The sequence below is a fragment of the Podarcis muralis genome, chromosome 1 (genome assembly GCF_964188315.1).
Source record: "Podarcis muralis chromosome 1, rPodMur119.hap1.1, whole genome shotgun sequence".
In the NCBI taxonomy this organism is placed as follows: Eukaryota; Metazoa; Chordata; class Lepidosauria; order Squamata; family Lacertidae; genus Podarcis; species Podarcis muralis.
The window spans coordinates 129,923,824-129,938,890 of NC_135655.1; the positions used below are offsets into that span (position 1 = coordinate 129,923,824).

The window sequence follows — 15,067 nt, forward strand, 5'->3', positions numbered from 1 at the left end:
GCCATGGAAGTGAATAATTCCCTTGGTACCCAATTCAACGATCCAAGATCTAACGTAACAAACAAAATATCTTGCAGTCACTAATTGGGGTGGCCTTCAGCGATACCAGCTGAAAAATACGACCCAAGATGGATAGTACATTATACAGCAGTGCTGCATGAAACCCATTGCACAGAGGATGTTAAAGCCTTCTGGAGTGTATTCTGACTTATTTCAGCGTCAGATATCCCTCCAACATCTATGATAGCCGAGCTCCCGGGGCATTCCAGAGTAGCTTTGCCAAGCACTGAGACTAGCCATCTTTTCGGATTCTTTTCTTTTGTAACACGAGCTGCCTTGCTGCCAAATGTCAGACAGTGTCTCTTGTGTTCCCAGGCACTGCACGCTTGCTTACTGTATGCAGTGCAGAGGACAAAACAGAAAGACAAAGGAAAATGTGACCTTTAAAAGCCGCTGTCTAAAGGAATCCTTGACCCTCAGACCTCAGCCAAGATTCGGCTGCTCCCTGCCCCCCTTGACAGCTCGTCAAAACTTCAAAGCAAAACGCAGGGAAAAGGAACAGTGACCATCTCTGATTACATAATATCTCATTAATGCTTTCCTTCCCCTGAAAACAATTAAAGAAAGCATCACTTGGTTATCTCACCCTCTGATAAGTGCAATGGCCTCCAGGAAAAAATTAATCTAAATTTAAATTTCTTATGGCAAGGATTGCTTTTTTAAAGGCATGTTACAGTTGCATCCCACAGATTGCAATCTGGGTTTCATAAGTGCTAAATCTTTGGGACCTTCTCGCATCTTGTCACGTTGTGTACTGTTGTGCTGTGTTTTACAGAAAAGGAGCAGATGAAATAAGCATTTAAGGAACGAGTGCAGAAAATGGATTCTGAGAGGTTGCTTTATTGTAGTCACAATATAGCCATTCTGTAAAGGTAAAGGGTCCCCTGACCATTAGGTCCAGTCACGGGCAACTCTGGGGTTGCAGGGCTCATCTCGCTTTACTGGCCGAGGGAGCCGGCGTACTGCTTCCAGGTCATGTGGCCAGCATGACTAAGCCGCTTCTGGCGAACCAGAGCAGAGCACGGAAACGCTGTTTACCTTCCCGCCAGAGCGTTACCTATTTATCTACTTGCATTTTGACGTGCTTTCGGAGAACTTCCTGACAGTAAGAGCTGTTCGACAGTGGAATTTGCTGCCAAGGAGTGTGGTGGAGTCTCCTTCTTTGGAGGTCTTTAAGCAGAGGCTTGACAACCATATGTCAGGAGTGCTCTGATGGTGTTTCCTGCTTGGCAGGGGGTTGGACTCGATGGACCTTGTGGTCTATTCCAACTCTATGATTCTATGATTCTATGCTAGGTTGGCAGGAGCAGGGACCGAGCAACGGGAGCTCACCCCGTCGCGGGGGTTCGAACCGCCAACCATCTGATTGGCAAGTCCTAGGCTCTGTGGTTCAACCCACAGCGCCACCCGCGTCCCATTCTGTAGCATCTTGAAAAAGAAGCAGTTGCTTTCATGAAGGGCCTAGGCAGAGTTCAAACTAGGAGCTGAACATTCAACATCTATTCTTGCTTTCTCACATACTGTACTACTTTTCTGAGCTGTCGCGGGATAAATTCAGGAAGCTAAAAGAGGGCAAGTTGCTTTCATATAATATCCACCTACAGCCACCTGTTTAGAACTGAAGCGGCTCTGATCTATTTATAATTTCTGTGCTTTCAATTGAAAAAGAGCTTTGAAGATTGTGTTTGCCATCCCAACAACTCTGTAGAAGCAAGTTCATCATTACTGCTATTCTACAGATATATTTTTTCCAACTAACTTCGCCTGCCCAGCTGTCCACCTCTGCATGAGCACAGCAGGACAAGCAAGGACACAAGTTTCCAAAATGCAAGGCTCTTCGGGTATATATTTAACAAAATTAAACAATTTATTTAAAAATGGGGGAACCCTCTACGCAGTTGTTTTCTATCCACATCCATACACAATCTGTAGCTTTCTGGTAAAAGAAGAACATTAAGTTCAGAGCATATGCCTGGATTTAATCTCAGGTATCTCCAGATACCTGAGACGTGGACGCAGGATGCGGGTGGCGCTGTGGGTTAAACCACAGAGCCTAGGGCTTGCCGATCAGAAGGTCAGCGGTTCGAATCCCCGCAACGGGGTGAGCTCCCATTGCTCAGTCCCTGCTAGATTTCTTGTACAGCTACTGCCAGTGTGAAAAATACTGAATTTGATGGTCTGGTTCTGTATAAGGCAGCTCCATTTGTTCAAAATTCAAGATTAATGCTGCTTTTTTCTAGCAGACAGTAAAGTGCCATGGAGACTCTGTTAGACAGCTCTTCCTCCTCCTCCACTCACCAGACCAGACTCTATTTGGTGCCAAAACAAGGGCACTTTTCAGATCAAAGTGATCTTGTAGTCTGACCTGGACTGAGTATCACACACACCTAAAAAACCCCCACTATTGAGCCATTTATTTGCTACTGCTTTTGTTCAAGATAGTGGTGCAGCGTAACAGCTAAGACACTCAGCCAGCTAAGGCAATCTCAGTTTGAATCTCTGCTTCACTCAAGAGCCCAGCACAGCCCCTCTACCTGCAATGCAGAAATAATACTCACCTACCTTATCGGTAAGAGTCGTGTTCATATGTAGCAATAAACCAAAGTTTGTAATAAACCATAGTTTAGTCACGAATGTGATTGCCTGCACAGTCCTTAGAATTCTTCGTTTATTTCTGGCTTTCTAGGTTTTGAAGTAAACCACTGTCCACTTTTGGATGACACAACAAGCCGAACTATGGCTTGTTTGAAGCATTTACGTGCCAACGTAGGGGTGGAGGAAAGCTTGTCTTTCAAATGTAACAAAATGGAAGCCCTATAAATTAAAATTGCTCCAAAGTATCTTGAAGTATTAAGGTTCTTCTAGTTTGATGTGCCCCAGAATATATTTAACATTCATACTCATGACAGATTTATATCTTGGCCCAAACCCTCTGAAGTGAGTTTTTGCCATAAATGGATTTCTAAACAACAGCTGAGTTTTAAAAATCTGAATGTATGCAGTTTTATGTTATAACCTTAGTGTTTTCCATTTCCAAAAACTAGAAATGGAAATAATTTCACCTTTTCAAAGTACTAGTAAGTTAATGATTGACGATGCAATCATTCCCTTTAATATCCTGGATGTGAAATCCCCCAGGACTTGCATTTAATCTTAAAACACATTATGTAAAAGTAGGAGTCATAGATGGAACAAATTGTTGTTTTTTAGACAAAGAGAGAAAGAGCAAACAAACAAACAAACTGATACAGCTGCTTAAAAGAGAGAGAGATTTTGGAGATAAAAAATATAACCTGAGCATAAAGTATGTGTGTCATTCTTGAACCAGTCACAGTGAAACTAATAGAAAAATCTGTTTCGGTTTCTTTTAAGATTCTTTCATTGTTGAATGTGCCTCTAGTTGATTTCATCAGGTAAGAAAAAGTGCAATTCATTACTAAGGTGGCTGGGGTACTGTACAATTCCTATTTAGAGAGAGAAATGGTGTACGGTACCATTTTGACAAACACCATCAACAGCAATTCACGCATGCACATTAATCTGAAAAATGAAGAAGAGAAACATGGCAGATGTGTGAGATGAAAAGCAGCACACCACCACTGTGACCATCCTTTCTGTCAACGTATTTGCTCCCACACAGTTTTGTAGAATCAAAACGCCTACCTGAGATGGAATATCACACAGCCTGTAGTTGAGAGACTTGACAGGCAGATCAATGGCACCTAGCGCCACAAAAATGCCCATTGAAGGCAGATTTAGCACTAACATCCCATGCTTAACACTGGCCTGAAAGGCTGTTCTGAATTCAAAGTTCCCAATGAATGGTATGAATGACTACAAAACAGGAATGGTAAGAACTCTGCATCATCCTGCTGGTAACCCATATTACGAACCGAGCCCTCTGAATTCTACTCCAGAAAATGCCTTTTCTCCTTTCAAGCATGCTACTTTGTGGGATCACTTTGTGACATCGCCTTGCCAACAAAGGTCCGTATAGTTAAAGCTATGGTTTTCCCAGTAGTGATGAATGGAAGTGAGAGCTGGACCATAAAGAAGGCTGATCGCCAAAGAATTGATGCTTTTGAATTATGGTGCTGGAGGAGACTCTTGAGAGTCCCATGGACTGCAAGAAGATCAAACCTATCCATTCTAAACAAAATCAGCCCTGAGTGCTCACTGGAAGGACAGATCCAGTACTTTGGCCACCTCATGAGAGGAGAAGACTCCCTGGAAAAGACCCTGATGTTGGGAAAGATGGAGGGCGCAAGGAGAAGGGGACGACAGAGGACGAGATGGTGGGACAGTGTTCTCGAAGCTACCAGCATGAGTTTGACCAAACTGCGGGACGCAGTGGAAGGCAGGAGTGCCTGGCGTGCTCTGGTCCATGGGGTCACGAAGAGTCGGACACGACTAAATGACTAAACAACAACACTTTGTGGGATCTTGCAATTTATACATGTGGCAGGAACATCGTAACCATGGAAAGCCAGGACTCCTTCTGGGGATGGAGGCAGGATCCCTATACATCACCTTCTCTGAGCCCTTCAGCAAGGGTACAAAGCCTTGCTGCAGCCAATCTCGCTTTGACGTTTGGGGTTAATTCACACATTACTTGATTACTCAACATTTCAGTGAATCGACTCCACTGAAAAACTCTACATAAGGGGACAGAATGCTATCCTTTCTGTGGGAATTGGATTTGTGAGAGCTTGCAACACACCAGTCACTGCTTCATGCTGCAGCCATGGAATGGTCAATGCGCACGTCTGAGTGGAGACAGGCAGCCCCTTGTGTGGCAGCTACCGGTCGTTCCCATTTAAGGAATGAAAAGGAGCTGTTTCAATCAATTTACCTACATCAACGGCGAACCACATCCTAAGTGGCTCTGTCACTTAAGTGTCCGTGACAACCTTCACATGTCATTCTGCATATAATGTGAAGCATGAAAAGGAGTACGAAATAAGGAAAAATAGACTCTTCCCTCAACATGAGTAAAGAATGCTTCTTAGAAAGAGTAAAATGTCTCAGAGGGCTTAAGCTACCCGCACTCAGTTATCACACACCCTCGCAAGCCCATACGCAGGAAAGCAACGATTCATCGCATCTAGCCCACTGACACAACGCACACTGAGAAAAGCTACATTATCCTTCCCCTGCTAGTCACTTCATGAAAGGGACAAAGCTCCCTCAATTCCAATTCCTTTTTAAAGCCTGTTCTTGTAAGCTTAGCAGAAAAAGAAGCTTGAGGCACCTGATGTGCGTTAAGAACAGAAGGATTTTGTTGGGGGTGGAGGGAGAATTAGGAGACACAGGTGCCAGGCCTTCTGTAGAATGTGCCCTTCTGCTCCATTAATTGCTGACATATCCTCCCCCCCCTCCAACTCAGCCCCTCGGGAGAACAGCAGAGCAGCAGGCCCAGACTGGTACCCAGCAGCAACACCAGCAGCAAAAGTAGACAATTAGGTGCCAGAAGAAAAGGGGGGGGGGGAGAGAAGATGCAGTTGCCTAGCAACCAGACAGCAGAAGCAGCTGTGTAGCAGGCCCAGGCTGGTACCCAGGCACTGACAAGCTAGCCAATTAGCACACTGTATTTAATGCTGATGTGGTTTCCTAGCAACAGGATGCAAAAGTCTGTCTGCGACACACTCTTCCCTCACATTTCTCCCCCCCCCCCATCCCTCATTCAAACCATTACTTTCTTTTCTTTCGCCCTAATTGACAACTCTCCGCTGCTTTAAATTGCCATTATTATTTTTTTGTCCCTGGAGAGGTTAGGAGAACTTAAAAAAAAAAAAAAAAAGTAATAAGAGCTTTTAGTTTCAACTTCACTTTAGCACTAAGAGCTCTGGATATATGACAAGCCAACAGCTGCAAAACCGGCAAATAAGGAGCAGGGAGACGTCAATATTTCAGCCCACTGTATAAGCTTTTCTTAGAATATTATTCACAATATGGTAACCGCTAGCTTGGACCACCACTCTTACATTGTTTCGCCACACGGCAAAAACCTTCCTGTTTAGGCAAGAGTCTGTTTTATTGAATAGATATGCTTTTTATCTGATGTCCATCTTATTCGCTGCAGTTGTCTCTGATTTTATTATAATGCATTTGAGGAGGAATTTTATGGTATGTTGTGATGGGTTTCAACTGTTGTTAACTGCCCTGAGTAGCACGTAGGCACAAAAAAAGCCAGAATATAGATTTTTATATGATTTTGCATTTTCCTTTTCATTTTATCCAACAGAAGTCTATTTACGACCTTGTCTGTTAGCACGCAGCGCACAGCATTAAAAGCAGATACCAATATTTTGTGGATCTGTGTCTGAAAAAATGCAATCATCAGACCGAACACAAAAGACTAAATATTACCAATATGGTGAGGTGACCTTGCTGCGCAGGGTTAACAGTATCCACTGCCCCATATTGAACACACTAGATTGAATAATACACATAGCAAGAAACCTGTATAAATGTGGCTTCCCTAAAACATGAGGCAACTGTGCACTGCTCACCAGAGGAATCTGATGCACTGCAGTTCAGGATCTTTGCCCTATTACTGCACATTCTTGGCAGCCACTGGTACTCCCGAAGAGCTGGTTTCGGCCCCATGAATATATTCTCCCCAATCCAAAACTCTTGATCAGTTTTATTTGCCTAACATGGTCAGAGTAGGGTGCAATCTACACACAAATAAAAACCGTTCTGAAAACGTTTCTTTTTTTTAAGCGTTTTTTTAAAAAAACACCACACTGAGTTTTCCATAAGACGCACCATCGCTATCTAGCGTCACGTTGTATATTGCATTCAAAACACACTTTCAATGTTTTATTTGCAGCTGTGTAGCTGAGTCCTAGTTGTCTTTCTAGTCGAGTCTTGTTTACTCAGCTCTCTAGGGTCTTGGGCAGAGAGAGCGCTCTCCCACCATCTGTTCTGTGCGCCTTTAAAAAAACTGGGGATGCCAAGAATTTAATGTGAGGCTTTTTGCACATGAAAGGTAAGCCCTACCAACAACGGTCCCTTCACATACACACCCTCATTTTTAACGGACATTTTGTTGGTGTGACCATCAACACATGCCTCTCTGAGCACTTAAGGAGGCAAGTGCCCTAAGTGGAAAGATACAGGTTTGCAGGGCATAAAATCCGCCCGACGATTCTGAGTCGTTTTTCTGCATCCCATCAAGGATGCCTTTTCCTCACAGCCATTTCAAAAGTGCATTGCGTTTGCACCAAAGTTTATTGGAATTAGTTATGCTGCTTGAGTCGCCGTGTAAGTTAAAATGAAGCAACCCCCCCCCCAAAGTCCCTTTCATCTTCAAGGAATCATAGATGTTGGCAACTGAGCCCAAGGCCTGGTTCCTTTGCATAATTTATGCCATTTTAACAAACACCATTAATGTTTGTTACCTCCCCTTTACTCTCCATTCTCTCTCTCTCTTTTTTACATCTTCAGGCCCCCACCCCCTGCTAGGACTCCCTAGGTGGTCACTCTGGATTCCAGATCCCAACAGGATAAGGCTCCTCATCAACCATCTTGACAGGCCTGCCTCACCTGGGGCTCAGCTGACTGCTCTCCCCTGCCTGCCCCTCCTTGCTGCCATTAACTCTTTCTGGACCCAGTATTTCTTCCCTGTTGCATCAGTCACCCCACTCTTCCATCACATCCTGCAGCTACTGAATAGACGAAGCCTGTCCCCCAAGCTGGCTCCCCGTTCCATTTGTTTCTGCAACAAAAGCACTGCAAGTCTCTACAAGGTGCTGCTCTAAGCATCATTTCGGATTCAAATTGAGGCTCGAGCCAAACTAACCCTTCCATAGAAGGGTCTTCATTTAATTTTTAAGGCACATTTCCCCATCAAAATATCTTGCTTCCCTTCTTAGACAATGACACATTTCTACTCTGTGAATTACCTTTTTTTTTTTGCTTTTGTTCAACCTAAATTAGTTCTCCTTCTGTCACTTGATTCAGTGGCATTTGCTGAGATGGGGCTGGAAAATTCTCTCCCCGCCCCCGCCCCCCCCCGGCAAGAAGCCAAACTGTCACTGCTTGCAGAAGTATCTGCCATGCAATTAAAACAGGGGGCAAATGTGTTAAAGCTAGATTTATGCCCCCAGTCCATTAAGTACCAGTTCTATTTCAGTTCCTCACACCCACGAAATAGGTGTTCTTTCTCCCAACTGCAGACCTCACTTTCCCCTGCCACCTAGAGTGCTCTTTCGCACATATTTTCCCATATGACAAGCGACTTCTCCATTTTACTCCAGGCCAAAATCCGGTCCCACCTTTTTGCACGTTCATCCTTAGCAACGTCTCCTTGGCGCAACATAAATTAGCACCACCACTTAAACAAAAAACCCCTCCAGTTAACTGAGACCAAAAAAATAATTTAGAAGATCTGCTTCTTGTTCTGCTCAGCTGAATTAAACTCCTTTGCCTACACAGTGGCTCCACCAAACAGTTGCATTCCAAACTCTTCATATGCCAGAAATTACAATATTCAGAGGGAACTGTGTCTCGTGCCAAAGTCAGACCTTGGATCCCTCTGGCCCATAGTGATTGGTAGTGGCACACTAGTTTCAGATGTGAGTCACTCCGGAGCCCTGCCTGGTGAAATCAAGGACCTTGGACCCTTGGTTTGCACAACATGATCTACCGTTGAGCTACGTGTGTCTGTGTTTTAACAGAGCGGAAGATTACGAGTCATAGGGGTGTGGAGAGGGTGTGTATGAACTTAACAGCGCTTAGTTATTTTCTGATTGCTATTTTCTGAATGTTAACATCGCTTTATAGATTATAAATGCTGTGTTGATTTGTTAATCATATACAGTGGTACCTCGGGTTAAGTACTTAATTCGTTCCAGAGGTCCGTTCTTAACCTGAAACTGTTCTTAACCTGAAGCACCACTTTAGCTATTGGGGCCTCCCGTTGCTGCCGTGCCGCCGGAGCACGATTTCTGTTCTCATCCTGAAGCAAAATTCTTAACCTGAAGCACTATTTCTGGGTTAGCAGAGTCTGTAACCTGAAACGTATGTAACCTGAAGCGTATGTAACCTGAGGTACCACTGTAATATGACTTTTGCTTTAATTGTGACGTTTAGCTTATTTTTAAAAATTGTTGACAGTGTTTTATAGATTGTCATTGTTTCATTCTATATGGTTTAAGCTGTATTTGTGGTGTTTTACTGTGTTCCGTTGTGTTATCCTTCTTTGCTGTCAGTAAGCCGCTTTGAGATTCATTTGAATGAAAAGCAGCACAGAAATATAATAAATCAAGTGGGGAAACCCTCCCTTCTCTCTGTCCTCTCCCCTCTCCTTCTGCCTGCTTCAGTCCCCTCGACAGCAAGGGACCAGGGGTTTTGTGCTTTGCTTTCTTCCCCCCGCACAGGGATTGTCAACTTTGCAGTCAGTGGAATGCATATGGATCTCCACAGGCAAAATCAAGGGTGCATTCTGTGGTCACCCCCAAGGCCGCCCTACAGCAAATCTCATCCGTCCACCAGAGTTTGCAACATGATTGCTTGAGACACTGCGTGGCAGAAGAAACCCATCCGCTTATGTTCAAGGAGAGAGAAGCCTTTGTCTTTCCGTTTTATTGTAGAGATGCGGAGCAATTAAGCCACACAGAGCCTCCTCTTCTTCTGCACATGAGAGCGCTACCAGCAGCCAAAGGGAAAAATAATATCTCACAATCTTTTCAGACCTTCAGTTCAGCTGTCAACTGAGCCAAGTGGCTGGCAGCCATTGGCACTGCCAAGCATGTTCACAATTGACAGTGTGTTACGCTGATGATGGTTCCAAGAAGCTACGGCTGCGTGGAAAGACAAAGGCAAAATAACTGCTCCATGGCTGTAATCTTGGGGACGTGGGCTTGGGATCGTGACAATACACCCCAAAATTTCCAAACCACGCCTCTTTAATACTTCCTATTTTGGTTTCGGAGGCAATTTAGCTCTCTTCCTGCATAAGTAATGCTAGCTTTATTGTCGAGAGGGATCAGACAGTGCAGATTGAGAAAGGCAAGCCATGTAAACATAAGCACAGCTGTTCTGGGTCAGACTTCTGGGCCCACCCAGTATCTCATTTGCAATAGTGATCAGGTCCAGAAATGTAACTACACAAGCAAGGTGAGAGGGTGCTTCATTCTACATATACAGCATTTGAAGGTGTCAGGGACAACACGTATAGGAGGGCTATATCCTGCACATAGCCACTGACCTTCTTTCTCTTTCCGATGAATTGGTTCAAGGCTGAAAGGTGTGGCCCAGAGCTGGGGGAGTCAGAAGGTAGATTGGGATTCACTGGTTGATATCTGGGTGATTTGCATTTGAATAGCAAGGGAAATTCCCAACTGAAAGCTGCAAAAAGCATATCCCCTCACTAAATGAAATGAACAAAGTTAAAACAGGGCCAGGAAAGACGGAGTTCAGTTCTGAAACTAAATACCGGTTCTACTTCTGAGTACAAGCTCAGTAGGAATCATGCCAGAACCTTAATTTCAAGGGTGTGTCCACTCCCCGAAGTCAATCTTTTACACCTGGTTTCACCTTTTGCTCAAAGAAGTTCTAGTCCTGCATGTCTGAAGGCTGCCTCCCGATGACCTAGAACATGACACACTTTTCCGCTGCTAGTTGACTGCTGCCAGGAAGTCTCGATCTGACCAGTATCAGGTTTGAAAACTAGACTCACTGAGAGTCACCGTGGACCAAATGTCCATGAAACCCAGCCCCCTTGCTCTTCTCACACCAGACCATTCAAATTACCAACCTAAGCTGATCGACCAAAGTGTGCCACAATCAGATAACAGTGCTCATCTACAACTTATGAGTAAACTGAAATTATTACCTCCAGTGGCATGAGAAGCACTAATACTAAACATGGATTATATAGCACTTTAGGGAGTTCAGAACACTTTACGTTAGGAACACAGGGAGCTGCCTTTTATGGATTCAGACCATCGGTCCATCTAGTTCAGTCATCTACACCAGGGTTGAGGAACCACTAGCCCTCAGATGCTGTTGGACTACAACTCCCATCATGCCATCAACTCCCAGTGAGCACTTTGGTGTGATGTCCAAACTGACAAAACATAGTTATGAGCATCATTTTGCTAACAGTTTGGATTTTAAATTATCATTAGAGCAAACCATGGTTTGGTGTGCTGCTGGAACGGAACCCATAGTTTCCCCAGCACCACATGGAAAGCATGTGGCCAAGGTGGTCCTTGAACAAGGGATGATTTTAAGCCACTACAATGCAGAAACTCTACAGCACAATGAATAGTTCAGTCTTTGAAAATCCTCTGCATAATATTAATTTCTACAAGCCCAGGAAATTTATCTTTATAAGGGTGGAAACCTATCTCTAGGAACTCTCTTTTATAAAGACATGTTAATGGCATGGTGGCATTATCATTAAAGACTGCATGTTCAACAGCAAAATTGAGGAAACTGACTCAGCAGTTCCTTTAGAAGCAAAAAATAGCACAGCAGTCATGGAACTGTATCATCCTCATGAGGAAAGCTGAGAAAGAGAGCAGAGACATTAATCAATTGCAGAATAATTATTCTGAGAAATGTTCTGAGAGTAGAGAGAATGTAGAGAGAGAAGACGGGATAGCTCAATGCATGTAATCCGAATATTTAGAGGGGAAAGAACTTATGGAGAACTGGCTGTTTAAAAGCTCACTCGTTTCAATTTGTTATTTTCTCCCTTTTTCCACTGAGAAATTCTGACACAAGGACTTTTGCAATCCACATTGTGCATACCAGACTGTAGAGTTTAGCTAGAGGTTTATACCGTGGGCCTCCTTGAATGTCTAAAATCATTTCTAATGTGATGTAGTTCACACAGTGAAAAGCTCTACATGATGAGGATACAATTTGCTAGACAAAAAACTAAACTCTGACTGGGACACCTGGATTCAAACATGTGGTCAGCCATAGGTATCTGTGGCCTTGGGCAAAACACTCTATGTCACCTGCCACATCTGAGCATGGGAAGAAGCAATGACCTTGCAAGATTACCGTATTTTTTTGCTCTATAAGACTCACTTTTTCCCTCCTAAAAAGTAAGGGGAAATGTGTGTGCGTCTTATGGAGAGAATGCAGGCTGCGCAGCTATCCCAGAAGCCAGAACAGCAAGAGGGATTCCTGCTTTCACTGCGCAGCGATCCCTCTTGCTGTTCTGGGTTCTGAGATTCAGAATATTCTTTTTCTTGTTTTCCTCCTCCAAAAACTAGGTGTGTCTTGTGGTCTGGTGCGTCTTATAGAGCGAAAAATACGGTGCTCTGGAAAGAATTAAGGAGGTGGTGCTTTACAAGTGTGATGGCATGGTAATGAAGATGATGATGCAATATCAACAGCACAAAATTATTCCTAGGAAAGGGCACATCTCAAGTTTTGGGGTGTTTCTTTGCAATTATTTGAAACCTCTTTTTTTTTTTTAAGTACTCTTAAGATACTGAGAGGAAGCCCCAGCTCAAAGGCATAGAAACACCACCGCCCAGAAAAATTCCTTGATCCTGGCACAAGTGACATTTCTAAGCACACTGAGAAGTATCATTTCAACTACCAGCCTAAGAACATATTTGCACCTTTATAAATAATCACTATAGTTTAAACAGAAATACAGTATGTCTCAGCAGAGTGGGGAAGTCTGTGACCTGTGTGTTTGCTCAGTCTGCTGTCCAGATGTCAACTGTTTGTGGGATGGGAACTACAGTGCAGGTCTTTCGAAGTTTACATTTCTTTTGACAATAGGACTAAAGCCGTTTCCCTCAAGGTTTTTATAATAATAATAATAATAATAATAATAATAATAATAATAATTTATTATTTATTCCCCAGCCACTCTGGGCGGCTCCCAATCAGTGTTAAAAACAGTACAGCATTACATATTAAAAACTTCCCTGAACAGGGCTGCCTTAAGATGTCTTCTGAATATCAGGTAATTATTTATCTCTTTGACATCTGATGGGAGGGCATTCCACAGGGCGGGCGCCACTACCGAGAAGGCCCTCTGTCTGGTTCCCTGTAGCCTCACTTCTCGCAGTGAGGGAACCGCCAGAAGGTGCGTTTTTTACAGAATCCTATTAGTTCACAGACTTCACCACTTGAAATGCATGCGACCATTACAAAGCTAAACTGATTAGAATCCAGCCCACTCTTCTGTCCTCAACTCATTCCATCAAAGAACTGCCAGACTCATAAACCAGGTGTGAAATAAAGCCAATTCACTCACCCCCTTGAGCTAACAGCACTGACAGTGCGTTAATCCTGCTACATTAATCCGCATCATTCACGGAGAGAATATATGCTATACTTGGAGGTGCTTTCCGTGACCAAGATATGCAAATCTAGATGGTTCAAACAAACAGGAAAAGCTTTTCACCTCCGATGACCTGTGCACCCCATTGGCTGTGTTTGCATGTAACAGTAATCGAGATTTCACAAACAATGTGCTCCCAACATGCTCTCACTTTGCTCCTCCCCTGGCATGAGTAGGGTGAACAAACCAGCAAACCTTGGCTTTCCATTACCTAAAAACTCAGGATCATGGCTGAAGCCCTGGTTGCTTTGTTCGCTTTGAGGATCGTGTCTTGCAAATGCTGCTTGCTCACAGTAAACCAGAATATGTGGCATAGCATTACATGTGAACACAGGCTTTGCATCTCCAGTGTTTTGGGGGAATTCTGAAACGTGTACCAAATGCAGGGAAACCTGAGACTCTTTCAGGGGTCTTCCACGTGAGCAAGGTCATACTCAGATAGCAAATTCCCACCCCCCACTTCAGAAACACATGGAACACATTGCTCCAAACCATCTTCCAATAGACAACTCTCATCTAGGGACTTCAACTCTGAACGTAACGAACAAACAAACAAAGGAGCAAGCACGAGACCCAAGCATCCAACATAAGTACCTGTGTGAGTCCTCTGGTGCGCTTTTAAGTGTGAGCTCTTTGTATAAACCTTCCGGCACCCATTAAACTGACAGCGATGAACCCTCTTCTTGTTTTCCGGCAAAGCATCTGCCCCCGTCCCTCCTTGCTCGCTGTCACTGAGCGCACACTTTGTTGTGCTGGCCGGTGCTACCACACCGACTTTTATAGAGCTGAGGGCGGTCTTCTTTGCAACTAACTTCAGCGTAACTGTGCCATCCACCGCGGAGACAGTCTGTGAGGTTTTTACAAGATGGCGACTGAGCTCAGGGGAGGAGGGAGGCGTTAGTGAGGTCACTGCGTTGAGTTGGGCCTGGTTAACGGCAGTATAGCCCTCTGTGGAGGAGCTGGTAGGCTGCAAGCTGAGGCAAGTCTCGGACAAGAGTTTGTCCCGCGAGACGATAACGTCCATGTTGGAATTCTTGTCGCAAGGACTCATGTCGACAGGTAACAAGAGGGGGTCCAGCTGCTGGATGGTGTCTTCTGTGTCTTGAGCGGAGGCAGTGTGGAGGAAACAGTCCAAGTCATCACCAAAGCTCTCCGATATCTTCCTGGGCTCCGTCTGAAGGTAGCGTTCCAGCTCAAGGCATGTCTGCAGACAGAGAAGGAAGACGTCATTAGATCACCCAATCCAACAGTTGCCACTGCCGAGAAACAGAAGACAGACACAGGGGTAGGGAACCCACGGGCCTCCAGGTACTGCTCGATTCCCATCATTGGCAAGGCCAATGGGAATGATGGGAAGTATAGCTCAGCAATATCTGGAGGGCCACAGCTGCCCCATCCCTTCCCTAATTGGCGGAAACATATGGATAGGCCAAAACAGTCATAAGAAAAGAAAGGAGAAATGAATTATTTGCTGTGCTATAGCTCAAGACTTTTCATTTCAGGGTGGTTGGTTCAAAGCCCATGTTGGGTAAGAGATTCCTGCTTTGCAGAGAGTTGGACGCGATGACCCTCAAGATCCCTTCCAATTCCACAATTCTATGAATTTCCCCACAGAACAACAGCTACAAGTGCCACTTCTCCATTCTGGGAGGAAGACGGAGGACAGCAGAGGCCTTTTCC

At 44.3% G+C, this 15,067-nt stretch overlaps 1 protein-coding gene across 1 annotated transcript in view; it reads right to left on the bottom strand.

Annotated features, from left to right (window-relative positions):
- KLF7 (KLF transcription factor 7) overlaps positions 1-15,067 on the bottom strand; it is an 88,430-nt gene that overhangs the window by 22,344 nt on the left and 51,019 nt on the right. Inside the window, exon 3 of the mRNA XM_077918362.1 lies at positions 13,982-14,591. Within this exon, the coding sequence (XP_077774488.1) occupies positions 13,982-14,591 (610 nt within the window). The remainder of the gene's footprint in view (positions 1-13,981; positions 14,592-15,067) is intronic.